The following is a 16,058-nucleotide window of genomic DNA, read 5'->3' on the forward strand; positions in this document are numbered from 1 at the left end:
CTGTGGAGGATCACCTTTCCGTCCTACGTGCTTCTTGGGTACAGATCCAGAGGTCCCTTGAGGTCTCTGCGCAGCGCCAGAGACTCCAGGCTGATCGCAGACGAGCGCCCACTCCTTCCTACCAGGTCGGAGACCGTGTATGGTTGTCCACCCGCAACCTCAACCTTCGAGTGCCCACTCCGAAGCTGGCGCCTCGCTTTGTTGGTCCCTTCCGAGTGCTTCGCAGGGTAAACCCGGTAGCCTATGCCCTTGCGCTTCCTCCTGGCATGCGGATCTCCAACGTGTTTCATGTCTCCCTGTTGAAGCCATTGGTGTGTAATCGTTTCACTTCCTCGGTTCCTCGGCCCCGTCCGGTCCAAGTGGGCAATCGTGAGGAATATGAGGTGAGCAATATCCTGGACTCACGCCTGGTCCGCGGTCGGTTGCAGTTTTTGGTCCATTGGCGTGGTTATGGTCCAGAGGAGCGTTCCTGGGTTCCCTCCGCAGATGTCCATGCTCCTGCTTTGCTCCGAGCCTTCCACGCACGCTTCCCTCAGAAACCGTTCCTTACTCTGCGGAGGAGGGGCCCTTGAGGGGGAGGTACTGTCATGGTCTTACCTTCTTACTGTTCTCCTTCGTTTGACATGTGCTGGCGGCCATCTTGGTTTCTGGGTTTCTTGTAGCCTCCCACCCTGCGGCTTCTCCTTCCCACTGGGAGGAGCTGGATGCCTAGCTCATATATATAGGAGGTCTGTGGCTTCAGTTCCTTGCTTGGTCCTCCTGTGTTCACATGCTTCTAAGACTGCTGCTGCTTCTGGTTCCTGATCCTGGCCTCGTCTGACTACCCCGTTGGTTCCTGATCCTGGCTTCGTCTGACTACCCTGCCGGTTCCTGATCCAGGCTTCGTCTGACTACCCTTCTGGTTCCTGACCTCTGTCTACGCAAGACCCTGCTTCGGTTTAGCCATCCGTTTGGACTTTTGCTTACAGCTTGATTTTCAATAAAGCCTTCTTATTTCCACTTATCTCTTGTTGTACGTCTGGTTCATGGTTCCATGACAACGTCTCAACCGTTCCTCAACACTTACCCACATACAGACATTTTCTCCCAGTCCGAGCATTCTCATTTGATATATATATTAACCTTCCATGTGGTACAGTGTCAAATGCTTTGGAGAAGTCTAGATATACGACATCCATTGACTCTCCGCGGTCAAGTCTAGAACTTACCTCCTCATAGAAACTGATTAAATTAGTTTAACATGACCAATCCCTCACAAAGCCATGCTGATATGACATTATTTGCTTATTTGCATTGAGGTACTCCAAGATAGCATCTTAGAAAACCTTCAAACAGTTTACCCACAACAGATGTTAAACTTACCGGCCTATAGTTTCTGGGCTCTGTTTTTTTACCCCTTTTTGAATATTGGCACCACATTTGCTAACCAAGTGGAACGCTCCTTGACAGTATAGAGTCCTTAAATATCAGAAATAAGGGTCTGGCTATAACATTACTTATTTATCTTAGGATACAGGGGTGTTTGCCATCTGGTCCTGGCGATTTTGTCTATTTTAATTTTTTGAAGACGCCGCTGTACTTCTTCCTGAGTCAGGCAGGGCACTATAAACGTGAAATTTACTTTTACACTCTGCATTTCATCTGACATCTTTCATCAGTTTATTTTCCTCAGTGAATACAGTGGAGAAAAAAAACATTAAAAAGCTTTGCTTTCTCCTCGCCGCTTTCTGCGACTCCCCCCTCATTACTCTGTAAAGGGCCGACACCTTCAGATTTATACTGTTTACCATTTATATAAATGAAGAACATTTTAGAGTTAGTTTTACTTTCTTTGGCAATGAATCTCTGTCTAGTTTGGCTGCTTTTATTTGTCTTTTACATATTCTATCTTTTTGTCATTTATTGCTTCCATTACATTTCTATTTATCCATGTTGTTGTTTTCTTGTTCCTCATCCTTTTGTTCCCATAACATATGTACTTTTTTGAAGTTTGGTATTTTTGTGCCTCCCTGAAGAAACCCTCTTTTAAATGACAATTGGAAGGTTATTATTTTGTGGTCACTATTTCCCAGGTGTCCCCCAACATGGACATCTGTTGTTCTGTCAGGCCTATTGGTTAGTACTAAGTGCCTCTAGTTGGGTCTTTTTATGAGAGCTACAGCTTTCAGTTTCCCAGTCTATATCTGCGGAGTTCCCCCATAATAACCACCTCATTATGATTTGCCGCCTCATCTATCTTGTTATATATACCGGTATATTAGGCGGCTTATAACAAACTCCTATCAGTATTTTATTATTGTTTTTGCCTCCATGTATTTCTACTGTCGGGTTGTAATAATTCAATTAAGAATTATTAATTATGGTCATAAAATAATTAACCATAAAAAAATAAAATTTATAAAATAAATATCTTAAAATCATGACCTGGTGAATTGTAGACAACCTAATTGATACAATTCACATCTGAGTCCGACTATTTCCTCAGATAAATAAGTTCTTTTTGACGTGAGATGACGTTAATGATAAAACATCTAGTTCTGCATTATACAATAATACACAGGTTTATAGAAATATGCAGATTTATTGGTTACAAGGTTATAAACATATATAAGTAAATAAACACAATGATACATGCAAATGAATATATATATAAAGCATTACAAGCTTAACAATACACGTGAGTGGAAATAACTTGTCACATTATAACAAAGCTATTATTAGGTTAGGGTATCAAAGTAGGAACATAAGTTATATATATTACCTCTGTTCAGAGAAAGCCTCATGATATCAGGACGGGCATGTCTAATCCTAGACATCAATATGGAATGCTAAATACATTCCGCCCCCTCTAACCAACTACACATCACATGACTTCAGGCATGGGCAAATCCAATCAAGGATATAACTTAGAAGAGATAACTGTATCCTTCCGCCCCACCCTGGATCTGTGGATGGCACTGCCATCCACAGATCCCCCTACAGTGCCATCCACAGATCCCCCTCCCCGACGCTCACAGCAGTATATTTATAAAGTATAAGCAGTATATTTATAAAGTATATTTATCAGTATTCTTTATTTATCAGTATTCTTTGGATATCTTACTTTATCGTTGCTCCGGTAATAGCAGGCAGTGCGGGGAGCGGCGCTCACTCACTGACGTCACGCGCCTGCTCCCACTAGGCGGCGCAGGCGCATGATGTCAGTGAGTGAGCGCCGCCCCCCGCACTGCCTGCTATTACCGGAGCAAAGACAAAGTAAGATAGACTCGAGTATAAGACGAGGGGGCTTTTTGAGCACAAAAATATGTGCCCAAAAACTCGTCTTATACTCGAGTATATACGGTAATATTTTGGTGTGTTTATTATTTTTTTTTAACTTTTTTTTTTTTACAGTTTATTTAATAACTATTTCCCCCCTTAGGAGCTAGAACCTGGAATCTAATAGGGTAAATAGGACCTCACACTCTCCCTGCTGCCCTGTGCATAGTACACACAGCAGCAGGGAGCTTGCCATGGCAGCCAGAGCTTCAGTAGCATCCTGGCTGCCATGGTAACCGATCGGTGTAATCCTGGGGCTCCGATCAGAAGCTGCCACTGCCACCAATGAGGAGCGGACCCTGTGGCCACTGCCACCAATGATTTTAATACTGGGGGGGGGGGGGGGGGAGTGCACTGCACCACCAATGACAATTAACCTTTAATTCATGTGCCTGCAGCAGAATCACATAGCTGGGAGCTGCGATCAGCAGCAGTTAACCCCTTAGGTGCCGCAGCTATGTGATTCTGCTGCCGGCAGCTGTATTTGTATTAAACGAGAGAACCTGTCACCTAAAAACGCCTCCCAAACCACCAGCATTACCTTAAAGTAGCCAGCAGTATGTTTCTGAAGATCTTTTTCTTCCTGCAAAATCTTGAAAAACAAACTTTAATCCCCTGCACGTGCTATGTAACAGCAGAGTTTGAAGTCAAGAGGGCAGCAGCCTCCTCGCTTCAAGTCAGGATAGCCACGCCCCCTTTCCCTGCCCCTTCACCTTTGATTGACAGCCGCACACGTGAACATTCTGACGCGCACTCACACCCAGAAGCCTGTGAATGGAGCCGCTGAAAACGACCTAACAGCGGTATACAGCAATGTGCAGGCGCGTTAATAGAGACGTCAGGGCTCATGTGTGAGACTTCGGCCGGCTTTGCTATACAGACAAAAACTGGCTTTCAATTAAAAGCGAAGGGGCAGGGAAAGGGGGGCGTGGTTATCTTGACTTGAAACGAGGAGGCCGCTGCCCCCGTGACTTCGAACTCTGCTGTTACATAGCGCGTGCAGGGGATTAAAGTTAGGTTTTCAAGATTTTGGTGCATCTGGCCGGAGGAAGAAAGGGATCTTTAGAAACGTAATGCTGGTGGTTTGGGAGGCGTTTTTTAGGTGGCAGGTTCTCTTTAACTTTCATTGGTGGCGCAGTGCGCCCGCCCCTTCTCCCCTGTGCTGCTGAGGGAACATGAGCGCGCTGACAGCAGTATGCGCCATGTTCTATGATGCTAGGCTGTGCAGTAGCGCAGCCTAGTATCGATAAATGTCAAATCCCGGTATTGTATCAATACCGGAACAAAAGTATCGATATTTCGATACCCGCAACAACCCTAGTTCCTAATCTATTGTGCGGTTTTGTCTTTGTCTCCTACAGAACCCCCCAGCATTTCTGAGATCACCGTCAGCGAGCCACTGATTGACATGAACAGGGCGACCCTGACCTGTCACATTATGAACTTCAAGCCTAATGATCTGGAGATCTTTTTATGTCTGAAGAGACGTGGAGGGGAGATGAAGGAGGTCCACACCTGGAGGTCCAGAGACTTGACCCGAGTGGGGATGGATGATGTGGAGCAGCAGAGGCTGATGAATGGGAATGTCAACCACACACAGAGGCCCCTAGACCTGGACCTGAAGATGAAGGCAGATCTAAAACCCAATAGATCCCGTCTTCTCCGCTGTATTTCCTGGCGTAGACTTTCCACTTACAGCTGTCAGTGTTCTATTCACATCACCCCCAGCTTTTCTGAAGATAACGGAGCAGAATTCTCTGTACGTGTATCACACCCGGCACTGACAGAAGCAACCTCTCAGCAGAGAACCCTATGGGTCACCGGAGGTAAGTCGTCTCTCTCATAAGGGTCATATAATGGTAAGGTGATGTTATAGACTCGGAGGAGCATCTGGAATTAATGCATTATCTCTTATATATATAAAAATGAATTTCTGTCTGTCTGTCTGGATGTTCTTTATGCGCGACCAAACGACTGGACCGATCTTCACCAAATTTGGCAAACAGGTACATCAGGTGTCCGGTTACTGTTAAAGGGGTGGCCACTGTGAATGTCACTGTTAAAAGGGGTGGTCACTGTTAAAGGGCCAGCCACTGTAAAAGTCACTGTTAACCACCTCCGGACCGCCTAACGCAGATGTGCGGTCCGGAGGTGGCAGCGCTGCGCAGAGTCACACATATACGCGTCATCTCGCGAGACGCGAGATGACGCGAATATGCGCGCATGCGCAGTTCGCGCCGGCATTTCGCACAGGAGTATTTCGTCAGCAACCTGCCAGCCATGATCATTGGCTGGCAGGTTGCTGATTTTTAAAAAATCCAATCAAAGTGCCAGATAGCAGATCATATTAGTAAATATGATCTGTTATATGGCTGCCTGCTCCTCTGCTGGTTCTTTTCGTCGGTTGGATCCAGCAGAGGAGCAGGCTTCACAGTGAGTACACCAAACATCACACTTTAGCCCCAGATCACCCCCCTGCACCCCAATTAACCCTTTGATCGCCCCTGTCAATCACAAGTGAAAAGAAAAAAGTGATCAGTGCAAACTGTCACTTTTTTTTTTCACTGGTATTGACCGTTAGGTTTTAGGTATAGTTTAGGCCCCTTGGTTAGGTAGTTTAGGGATCGGTTAGCGCCCAGCCGCACCGCAGTCCGTTATTCGCTGATTAGCGTATCGCTAATCAGCATTTGTACTTTTATAGTATCTGGAAGTGATCAAAACTGATCACAGTCAGATCTATAATAGTACTAGTGTCACTTTAGTTCTCCCTCCACCCAAAACGCAATGTTTGCCCGATCAGGCCTGATCGGTCGCCCACACGTGCGTTCGCCCACACCCGCCCCACCGCAGTGACAAAAAAAAAATTTTTTTTTGATCGCTGCACATTCAATTTACACGCACTGCGGCGATAAAAATCAGTTTTGATATTTTTTATCAACCGCAGCGGCCTCCGGTACTTCGCTAGGCTCCCCTTTGTAAGACAGGCTTGCTTTTTTTTTCTTGGGTAGTCTCAGGGAATACCCCTAAATTTAGTTGCCCACATGTCTAACAGGGGGTATTCCTCTGAAGAGGCCTACAGGCTTCTGACCCAGTCGGATGAGGAGTGGGAACCTTCATCTGATAAATCCAGCGGGTCAGAATACGAACCTGTAGAAAGCAGTGGCTCTCTGACCCAAAGTTCGGACGAGGAGGCTGAGGTCCCTGATACCACCAGGCGTACCCGGCCCCGTGTCGCTAGACCGCAGGTTGCGCAGGATCCGCTTCAAGAGCAGCAGAGTGGGGCTGGCGCTGTCGGATTACGTGGTGAGGCATACACCAGCAGCGCAGCCCATCCTGGACCTAGTACCAGCACTGCCGTACAACCTGGTGAAGTAGCGAGCACCAGAAGGGCAGTTGAAGCTGGTACGGTGGCACGTGCAGTAGTGACCCCGTCGCAGCCACCGCAAAGACGTGCCCGTAGAGCCCCTAGAATCCCAGAGGTGCTGGCAAACCCTGATTGGCAGTCCCCAACTTCAGCCGCACCCGTAGTTTTCCCTTTCACTGCCCAGTCTGGAGTTCGGGTTGAGACAGCTCAGATCGGTTCGGCCCTGGGATTTTTTGAGCTGTTCTTGACTGCGGAGCTTTTAGACTTAGTTGTGGCAGAAACAAATCGGTATGCCACACAATTTATAACCGCTAACCCGGGAAGCTATTATGCCCAGCCTTTCTGGTGGAAACCAGTCCAAGTTTCCGAAATTAAAACTTTTCTGGGCCTCCTCCTCAACATGGGCCTGACAAAAAAGCATGAATTGCGGTCATATTGGTCCACAAACCCGATTCATCACATGCCCATGTTCTCTGCTGCTATGTCCAGGACACGATTTGAGGTCATCCTGCGTTTCCTGCACTTTAGTGACAACACCGCCTCCCGTCCCAGGGGCCACCCTGCTTTTGACCGGCTCCACAAAATTCGCCCCTCATAGACCATTTCAACCTGAAATTTGCAGATATGTATACCCCAGAGCAAAACATCTGCATAGACGAGTCCCTGATACATTTTACCGGGCGCCTTGGCTTCAAACAATACATCCCAAGCAAGCGCGCCCGGTATGGGGTCAAATTGTATAAGCTCTGTGAAAGGGCCACAGGCTATACCCACAAATTTCGGATCTATGAGGGAAAAGATCAGACCCTGGAGCCGGTCGGTTGCCCTGACTACCTGGGGAGCAGTGGGAAGACAGTTTGGGACTTGGTGTCACCCTTATTCGGCAAGGGGTACCATCTTTATGTGGACAATTTTTACACAAGTGTGGCCCTCTTTAGGCATTTGTTTCTAGAACGGATTGGCGCCTGTGGTATCGCGCGAACTAGTCGCGCGGGCTTCCCCCAACGGCTCGTTAGCACCCGTCTTGCAAGGGGGCAGAGGGCCGCACTGTGTAACGAAGAACTGCTCGCGGTGAAATGGAGAGACAAGCGTGACGTTTACATGCTCTCCTCCATTCACGCAGACAAGACAATACAAATTGAGCGAGCAACCCGTGTCATTGAAAAGCCCCTCTCAGTCCACGACTATAACCTCCACATGGGAGGGGTCGACTTCAATGACCAGATGTTGGCTCCGTATTTAGTTTCCCGACGCACCAGACGCTGGTATAAGAAGGTGTCTGTATATTTAATTCAATTGGCTCTGTACAATAGTTTTGTTCTCTACAGTAAGGCTGGGAGAACTGGATCCTTCCTCAAATTTCAGGAAGAGATCATCGCGAACCTCCTGTATCCAGGAGGTTCCGTGGCCCCATCCACCAGTGTAGTTAGCCGTCTACACGAGCGACACTTCCCCAGTGTCGTTGCTGGTACCTCAAACCGACCGCCACCCCGAAAAAAATGTCGTGTCTGTAGCAGGAGTGGAATAAGGCGTGACACCCGTTATTTCTGTCCTGACTGTCCCGACCACCCTGCCCTATGCTTAGGGGAGTGTTTCCGAAAGTACCACACACAGGTACACCTAGCATAGGGATCATCTCACCAGGACAGGCACACAGGGCTATTAGGGCCCATTCACTCACTGCTGCTGCAAACCTCTCCTTTCACATGGGACAAAGTGCATAACGCACTTCGCCACATCTTTGGGCGATTTGCGCTTTGCACATTGACCCATGGGGAAGGAGAGGTTTGTTCTATAAAGGTAAAATAACAAACAAACAAAAAAAAAAAAACACACCAGTAAGCAAACACGTTAATGTTCAGTTCAAAAAGTTAAAGTTACATGTTCTGTTGCAAAGTTAATAAAATTATTGCGTTGCGGCCTGGTTTTTTCTTTTTTTTTGTCTTTTTACCTTCCAGGTGGACCAACCGATCGACTAGCTGCAGCACCGATGTGCATTCTGACAGAAGCATTGCGCTGCTGTCAGATTACACGCAAGTCGGTGTATGCGGCGCTGCAAGACGGGATTTTCTCCTCTGCAGTGACAGATACGTTTGCCGAGGCATGCGAGCTGAGGAGGAGGCGGCGTTCCTATGCTTTGGCAAACACTTTGTATGTAAAAAAATAAATAAAAATCCCGGCAATGATTTATTCGTCCACATCGATTGATGCGAATGGAGAAATCTGGTTTGCCAGGGCATACGAGCTGAGTGGGTATGGATGTAGGGCGGAGCTCCTATGTCCTGGCAGACGCCTTTCCCCTCCATTTTTTTTTTTTGGCAGAGATTTTTTCATCCACATTGATCGATGCGAATGAAGAAATCTGTGCCGTTCATTTTTTTCTTTCAGCCCAGAGGCTGAACGGGAAAAAAAAATCTCATTACTCGTATGCTCAATATAAGGAGAATAGCAGAAACTCCTAATGCTGGCCATACATGTAATGATTGCGGAGACCCTCAAATGCCAGGGCAGTACAAACACCCCACAACTGACCCCATTTTGGAAAGAAGACACCCCAAGGTATTTGCTGAGGGGCATATTGAGTCCATGAAAGATTGACATTTTTGTCCTAAGTTAGCGGAAAGTGAGACTTTGTGAGAAAAAACTAAAAAAAAATCAATTTCCGCTAACTTTTGCGAAAAAAAAAAAAAAAATTCTATGAACTTGCCAGGCCCCTCATTGGATACCTTGGGGTGTCTTCTTTCCAAAGTGGGGTCACATGTGGGGTATTTATACTGCCCTGGCTTTTTAGGGGCCCTAAAGCGTGAGAAGAAGTCTGGGATCCAAATGTCTAAAAATGCCCTCCTAAAAGGAATTTGGGCACCTTTGCGCATCTAGGCTGCAAAAAAGTGTCACACATCTGGTATCGCCGTACTCAGGAGAAGTTGGGGAATGTGTTTTGGGGTGTCATTTTACATATACCCATGCTGGGTGAGATAAATATCTTGGTCAAATGCCAACTTTGTATAAAAAAATGGGAAAAGTTGTCTTTTGCCAAGATATTTCTCTCACCCAGCATGGGTATATGTAAAATGACACCCCAAAACACATTCCCCAACTTCTCCTGAGTACGGCGATACCACATGTGTGACACTTTTTTGCTGCCAAGGTGGGCAAAGGGACCCATATTCCAAAGTGCACCTTTTGGATTTCGCAGGCCATTTTTTACAGATTTTGATTGCAAGGTACTTCTCACACATATGGGCCCCTAAATTGCCAGGGCAGTATAACTACGCCACAAGTGACCCCGTTTTGGAAAGAAGACACCCCAAGGTATTCTGTGAGGGGCATGGCGAGTTCCTAGAATTTTTTATTTTTTGTCGCAAGTTAGTGGAATATGAGACTTTGTAAGAAAAAAAAATCATCATCATTTTCCGCTAACTTGTGACAAAAAATAAAAAGTTCTATGAACTCACTATGCCCATCAGCGAATACCTTAGGGTGTCTACTTTCCGAAATGGGGTCATTTGTGGGGGTTTTCTACTGTTTGGGCATTGTAGAACCTCAGGAAACATGACAGGTGCTCAGAAAGTCAGAGCTGCTTCAAAAAGCGGAAATTCACATTTTTGTACCATAGTTTGTAAACGCTATAACTTTTACCCAAACCATTTTTTTTTTTGCCCAAACATTTTTTTTTTTATCAAAGACATGTAGAACTATAAATTTGGCGAAAAATTTATATATGGATGTCGTTTTTTTTGCAAAATTTTACAGCTGAAAGTGAAAAATGTCATTTTTTTGCAAATAAATCGTTACATTTTGATTAATAACAAAAAAAGTAAAAATGTCAGCAGCAATAAAATACCACCAAATGAAAGCTCTATTAGTGAGAAGAAAAGGAGGTAAAATTCACTTGGGTGATAAGTTGCATGACCGAGCGATAAACTGTGAAAGTAGTGTAGTGCCGAAGTGTAAAAAGTGCTCTGGTCATGAAGGGGGTTTCAGCTAGCGGGGCTGAAGTGGTTAAAGGGGTGGTCACTGTTAAAGGGGCGGTCACTGTGAAAGTCACTTTTAAAGGGGTGGGCACTGTGGAGGTCTCTGTTAAAGGGGCGGGCACTGTGTAAGTCACTGTTAAAGGTGCGGTTACTGTTAAAGGAGCAGTCACTTTTGAAAGTCACTGTTAAAGGGGAAGTCACTGTGAAAGTCACCGTTAAAGGTGCGGTCACTGTTAAAGGGGCAGCCACTGTGAAAGTCACTGTTAAAGGGGCAGTCACAGAGAAAGTCATTGTTAAAAGTGCAGTCATTGTGAAAGTCACTGTTAAAGGGACGGTCATTGTGAAAGTCACTGTTAAAGGGGCAGTCACTGTGAAAGTCACTGTTAAAGGGGCAGTCACTGTAAAAGTCACTGTTAAATGGGCGGTCACTGTGAAAGTCACTGTTAAAGAGGCGGCCACTGTGAAAGTCATTGTTAAAGGCGCGGTCACTGTGAAAGTCACTATTAAAGGGGCGGTCACTGTGAAAGTCACTGTTAAAGGGGCGGCCACTGTGAAAGTCACTGTTAAAGGGCCGGCCACTGTAAAAGTCACTGTTAAAGGGTCGGTCACTGTTAAAGGGGAGGTCACTGATAAAGGGGAGGTCACTGTGAAAGTCACTGTTAAAGGGGCGGTCACTGTGAAAGTCACTGTTAAAGGGGCAGTCACTGTGAAAGTCACTGTTAAAGGGGCAGTCGCTGTGAAAGTCACTGTTAAAGGGGCGGTCACTGTGAAAGTCACTGTTAAAGGAGCAGTCACTGAAAGTCACTGTTAAAGGGGTGGGCACTGTGGAGGTCACTGTTAAGGGGCAGGCAGTGCAGAGATCACTTTTTAAGGGGCGGGCACTGTGGAGGTCACTGTTAAAGGGGTGGTCACTGTTAAAGGGCTGGGCACTCTGGAGGTCACTGTTAAAGGGGAGGGCACTGTGGAGTCCACTGTTAAAGGGGCGGGCACTGTGAATGTCACTGTTAAAGGGGCAGCCACTATGAAGGTCACTGTTAAAGGTGTGGTCAATGTTAAAGAGGCGGGCTCTCTGGAGGTCACTGTTTAAGGGCGGTTAGTGTTAAAAGGGCGGACATTGTGGAGGTCACTGTTAAAGGGGCGAACACTGTGGAGCTCACTATTAAAGGGGTGGACACTGTGGAGGTTACTGTTAAAGGGGCGGACATTGTGGAGGTCACTGTTAAAGGGGCGGTCACTGTGGAAGTCACTGTTAAAGGGGCAGGCACTGTGCAGGTCAGTGTTAAAGATGCGGTCATTGTTAAAGGGGCGGACACAGTTGAGGTCACTGTTAAAGGGGGCGGGCAGTGTAGAGGTCAATGTTAAAGTGGTGGCCACTGTGGAGGTCAATGTTAAAGGGGCAGGCACTGTGGAGGTCATTGTCAAAGGGGCGGGCACTGTAGAGGTCACTGTTATGGTGGAAACTGTTGATATCTTTTTACGACACACAGAAACATAAAAAATAGATTAAATATACCCGTGCGAAGCCGGGGCCTTCTGCTAGTCTCTTATATATATATATATATATAAAAATGAATTTCTGTCTGTCTTCTTAATGCGTGACCAAATGACTGGACCGATCTTTGCCAAATTTGGCACACAGGTACATCAGGTGACCGGGAAGGTTTTAGATCCCAGGTCTCTAGGACATACAGCCAATACAAGCCTGCAAGTCTTTCTCTTCAAATCCCAACTGCCATAAACACGGTTTTACTCCAGGTTTCCGTTTCCACCCAGCCATTTTTCTTTATTGCTTAAAGGGGCGGGCACTGTGGAGGTCACTGTTAATAAAGGGGCGGGTGCTGTGAGGGTCCCTGTTAAAGGGGCGGGCACTGTGAAAGTCACTGTTAAAGGGGCGGGCACTGTGAGTCACTGTTGAAGGGGCGATTAATGTGAAAGTCACTTTTAAAGAGGCGGGCGCTATAAAGGTCCCTGTTAAATGGACGGGCACTGAGAAAGTCACTGTTATAGGGGCGGGCACTGGGAAAGTCACTGTTAAAGGGGCATTCACTGTGAAAGTTACTGTTAAAGGGGCGTTAACTGTGTACTGTACTGTATTTTCACTTTACAAAGTCTGATCAGACTTCTGCCTTTAGCAGAAGTCTGATCAGCACCATGGACAGCCTCTGATCAGCACCATGGACAGCCTCTGATCAGCACCATGGACAGCCTCTGATCAGCACCATGGACAGCCGGAAGCCTGTGAAGAAGCATCACTCGCTGCCACAACAGAGCAGCGGGTGATGGGGAGGGAGGGGAGCCGCCTCACTCTCCCATCGGGGGCTGAAAAGGCACAAGGACCGCGGGGATCAGAAACTTCCAAAAGCGCTGCTGAATTGACCTGCGGTTTGCAGAGATCGCCGATACGGAGGGGGGGGGGGGATGTGATTTAAGCAGGCAACTAGTTCCGATCACAGGACATACAGGTAACGCCCTGTGTCCTTAAGGTCACTGTTATAGGGGTGGGCACTGTGGAGGTCACTGTTAAGTCAGCAGGGTACTGTGAGGTCACTGTTAAGGGAACGGGGTACTGAGGCAGTCACTGTTAAAAGGACGGGTGCTGTGGAGGTATCTGTTAAGGGGGCAGGGAACAGTGGAGGTCACAGATAAGGGGACGGTTCCCTATGGAGGTCAGTGTTAAGCGGCGGGTTGCTGTATAGGTCACTATTAAGGGGACGGTGCCCTATGGAGGTCAGTGTTAAGGGGCGGGTTGCTGTATAGGTCACTGTTAAGGGGACGGGCCCCTGAGGAGGTCAAGGGAGTGGGGTGCTGTGAAACTCACTGTTAAAGGGGCGGGCTGCTGTGAAGGTCAAAGTGAAGGGGATGGGCTGCTGTAGAGGTCCCATTTTAAGGAGGCGGGGCACTGTGGGGGGGCAGTGTGAAGGGGTGAGGGGCTGTGGAGTTCACTGTTAAGGTAGCGGGGTACTGTAGAGGTCCCATTTTACGGAGGCGGGGCACTGTGGGGGGGGCAGTGTTAAGGGGTGAGGGCTGTGAAGTTCACTGTTAAGGTGGCGGGGTACTGTAGAGGTCCCATTTTACAGAGGCGGGGCACTGTGGGGGGGGCAGTGTGAAGGGGTGAGGGGCTGTGAAGTTCACTGTTAAGGTGGCGGGGTACTGTAGAGGTCCCATTTTAAGGAGGCGGGGCACTGGGGGGGCAGTGTGAAGGGGTGAGGGGCTGTGAAGTTCACTGTTAAGGTGGCGGGGTACTGTAGAGGTCCCATTTTAAGGAGGCGGGGCACTGGGGGGGCAGTGTTAAGGGGTGAGGGTTGTGAAGTTCACTGTTAAGGTAGCGGGGTACTGTAGAGGTCCCATTTTAAGGAGGCGGGGCACTGGGGGGGCAGTGTTAAGGGGTGAGGGCTGTGAAGTTCACTGTTAAGGTAGCGGGGTACTGTAGAGGTCCCATTTTACGGAGGCGGGGCACTGTGGGGAGGGGGGGCAGTGTTAAGGGGTGAGGGCTGTGAAGTTCACTGTCAAGGTGGCGGGGTACTGTAGAGGTCACAGTTATGGGGGATACTGTCTATCTTTTAACGACACACAGAAACATTTAAAAAAATGAAGTATACTCGTGCGAAGCCGATCCTTCTGCCAGTATAACTATAAACGTTGAACTGTATTTTCTTGGTTTGATCTATGACCTGGGAGCAGCCGGAGACTTACGCCCTCGGCCCTACTTCTGTTTTGAGCTGTGACCTGGAGGGGGCTCCTGTCTGCCGCATGATGTGGGCCGGACTTCTGACCTGGGGGGGGCAGTCCATCTTGATCTGTGACCTGCGCTGGTCTTGAGAAACATCCCTCTCTGTCCGGGATCTGACACAGACCTTCATGTCACAAGAAAATGACCATCTAATGATCCGAATACATCATTACGGATGTCAAAACTCTCGTGTATGGCCAGCAGGAAATTGAGGTAATAATGCCTAAATCAATATTTTTTGTTGATCTTGCAGTTGCTCCGAGGCTATTAAAGATCTTCAGTCCACCATATATGACGCATGAGGTGCCGATGATGCTGGCTTGTCCCATAAATGGATTTAAATCAAAGACTTTAGCGATAACATGGCTGAAGAAGGACAAGGAGGACCAGGAGACCGAAATCGTAAGATGGGATTCTGATGATGGGGCCGACGTGAACGATGATGTCCATAATGTAATAAAGAGTGAGCATGACGACAAGTCCTACAGCATTTTAAGTACCTTAAAGGTAAAACCAACTGTGAACTGCGACGATGGAGTGAAATACATCTGTAGGACCTTCCACCCCGCGACAAGTCAATCGGCAGAACAAGCACTGGTCATGGCGGTCTCAGGTGAGAGATACAGGGAGTACTGGGATATTACAGGTGGGAGGTACAGGGGGTATTGGGATACTACAAGTGAGAGGTACAGGGGTTATTAGGATGTTACAGATGAGAGGTACAGGGGGTATTGGGATACTACAGAAGGGAGGTACAGGGGGTATTAGGATGTTACTGGTGAGGTACAGGTGGTATTAGGATGTTACAGGTGAGAGGGACAGGGGGTATTAGGACATTACAGATGAGAGGTACAGGGGGTATTGGGATACTACAGGTGAGAGGTACAGGGGGTATTAGGATGTTACTGGTGAGGTACAGGTGGTATTAGGATGTTACAGGTAAGAGGAACAGGGGGTATTGGGATACTACAGAAGGGAGGTACAGGGGGTATTAGGATGTTACTGGTGAGGTACAGGTGGTATTAGGATGTTACAGGTAAGAGGAACAGGGGGTATTGGGATACTACAGCTGAGAGGTACAGAGGGTATTGGGATACTACAGGTGAGCGGTACGGGGGTATTAGAAAGTTACAGGTAAGAGGTACAGGGGATATTAGAATGTTACAGCTGAGAGGTACAGGGGGTATTAAGACATTACAGGTGAGAGCTTCAGGGGGTATTAGAACGTCACAGGTAAGAGGTACAGGGGATATTAGGATGTTACAGGTGAGAGGTACAGGGGGTATTAGAACGTTACAGGTGAGAGGTACAGGGGTATTAGGACATTACAGATGAGAGGTACAGGGGGTATTAGGAGCTTACAGGTGAGAGGTACAGGGGGTATTAGGAGCTTACAGGTGAGAGGTACAGGGGGATATTAGGACGTTACAGGTGAGAGGTACAGGGGGTATTAACATGTTACAGTTTACAGATGAGAGGTACAGGGGGTATTAATATGTTACAGTTGAGAGGTACAGGGGGTATTAATATGTTACAGTTGAGAGGTACAGGGGTTATTAGGACATTACAAATGAGAGGTACAGGGGGTATTAATATGTTACACGTGAGAGGTACAGGGGGTATTAGGACGTTACAGGTGAGAGGTACAGGGGGTATTAGGACGTTACACGTG

General features: G+C 47.4%; 1 protein-coding gene across 1 annotated transcript in view; it reads left to right on the top strand.

Moving 5' to 3' along the window:
- LOC122920709 overlaps positions 1-16,058 on the top strand; it is a 97,674-nt gene that overhangs the window by 44,761 nt on the left and 36,855 nt on the right. Inside the window, exons 6-7 of the mRNA XM_044270417.1 lie at positions 4,680-5,144; positions 14,640-14,999. Coding sequence (XP_044126352.1) covers positions 4,680-5,144; positions 14,640-14,999 — 825 coding nt within the window. The remainder of the gene's footprint in view (positions 1-4,679; positions 5,145-14,639; positions 15,000-16,058) is intronic.

This window comes from Bufo gargarizans, chromosome 10, assembly GCF_014858855.1.
Source record: "Bufo gargarizans isolate SCDJY-AF-19 chromosome 10, ASM1485885v1, whole genome shotgun sequence".
In the NCBI taxonomy this organism is placed as follows: domain Eukaryota; kingdom Metazoa; phylum Chordata; class Amphibia; order Anura; family Bufonidae; genus Bufo; species Bufo gargarizans.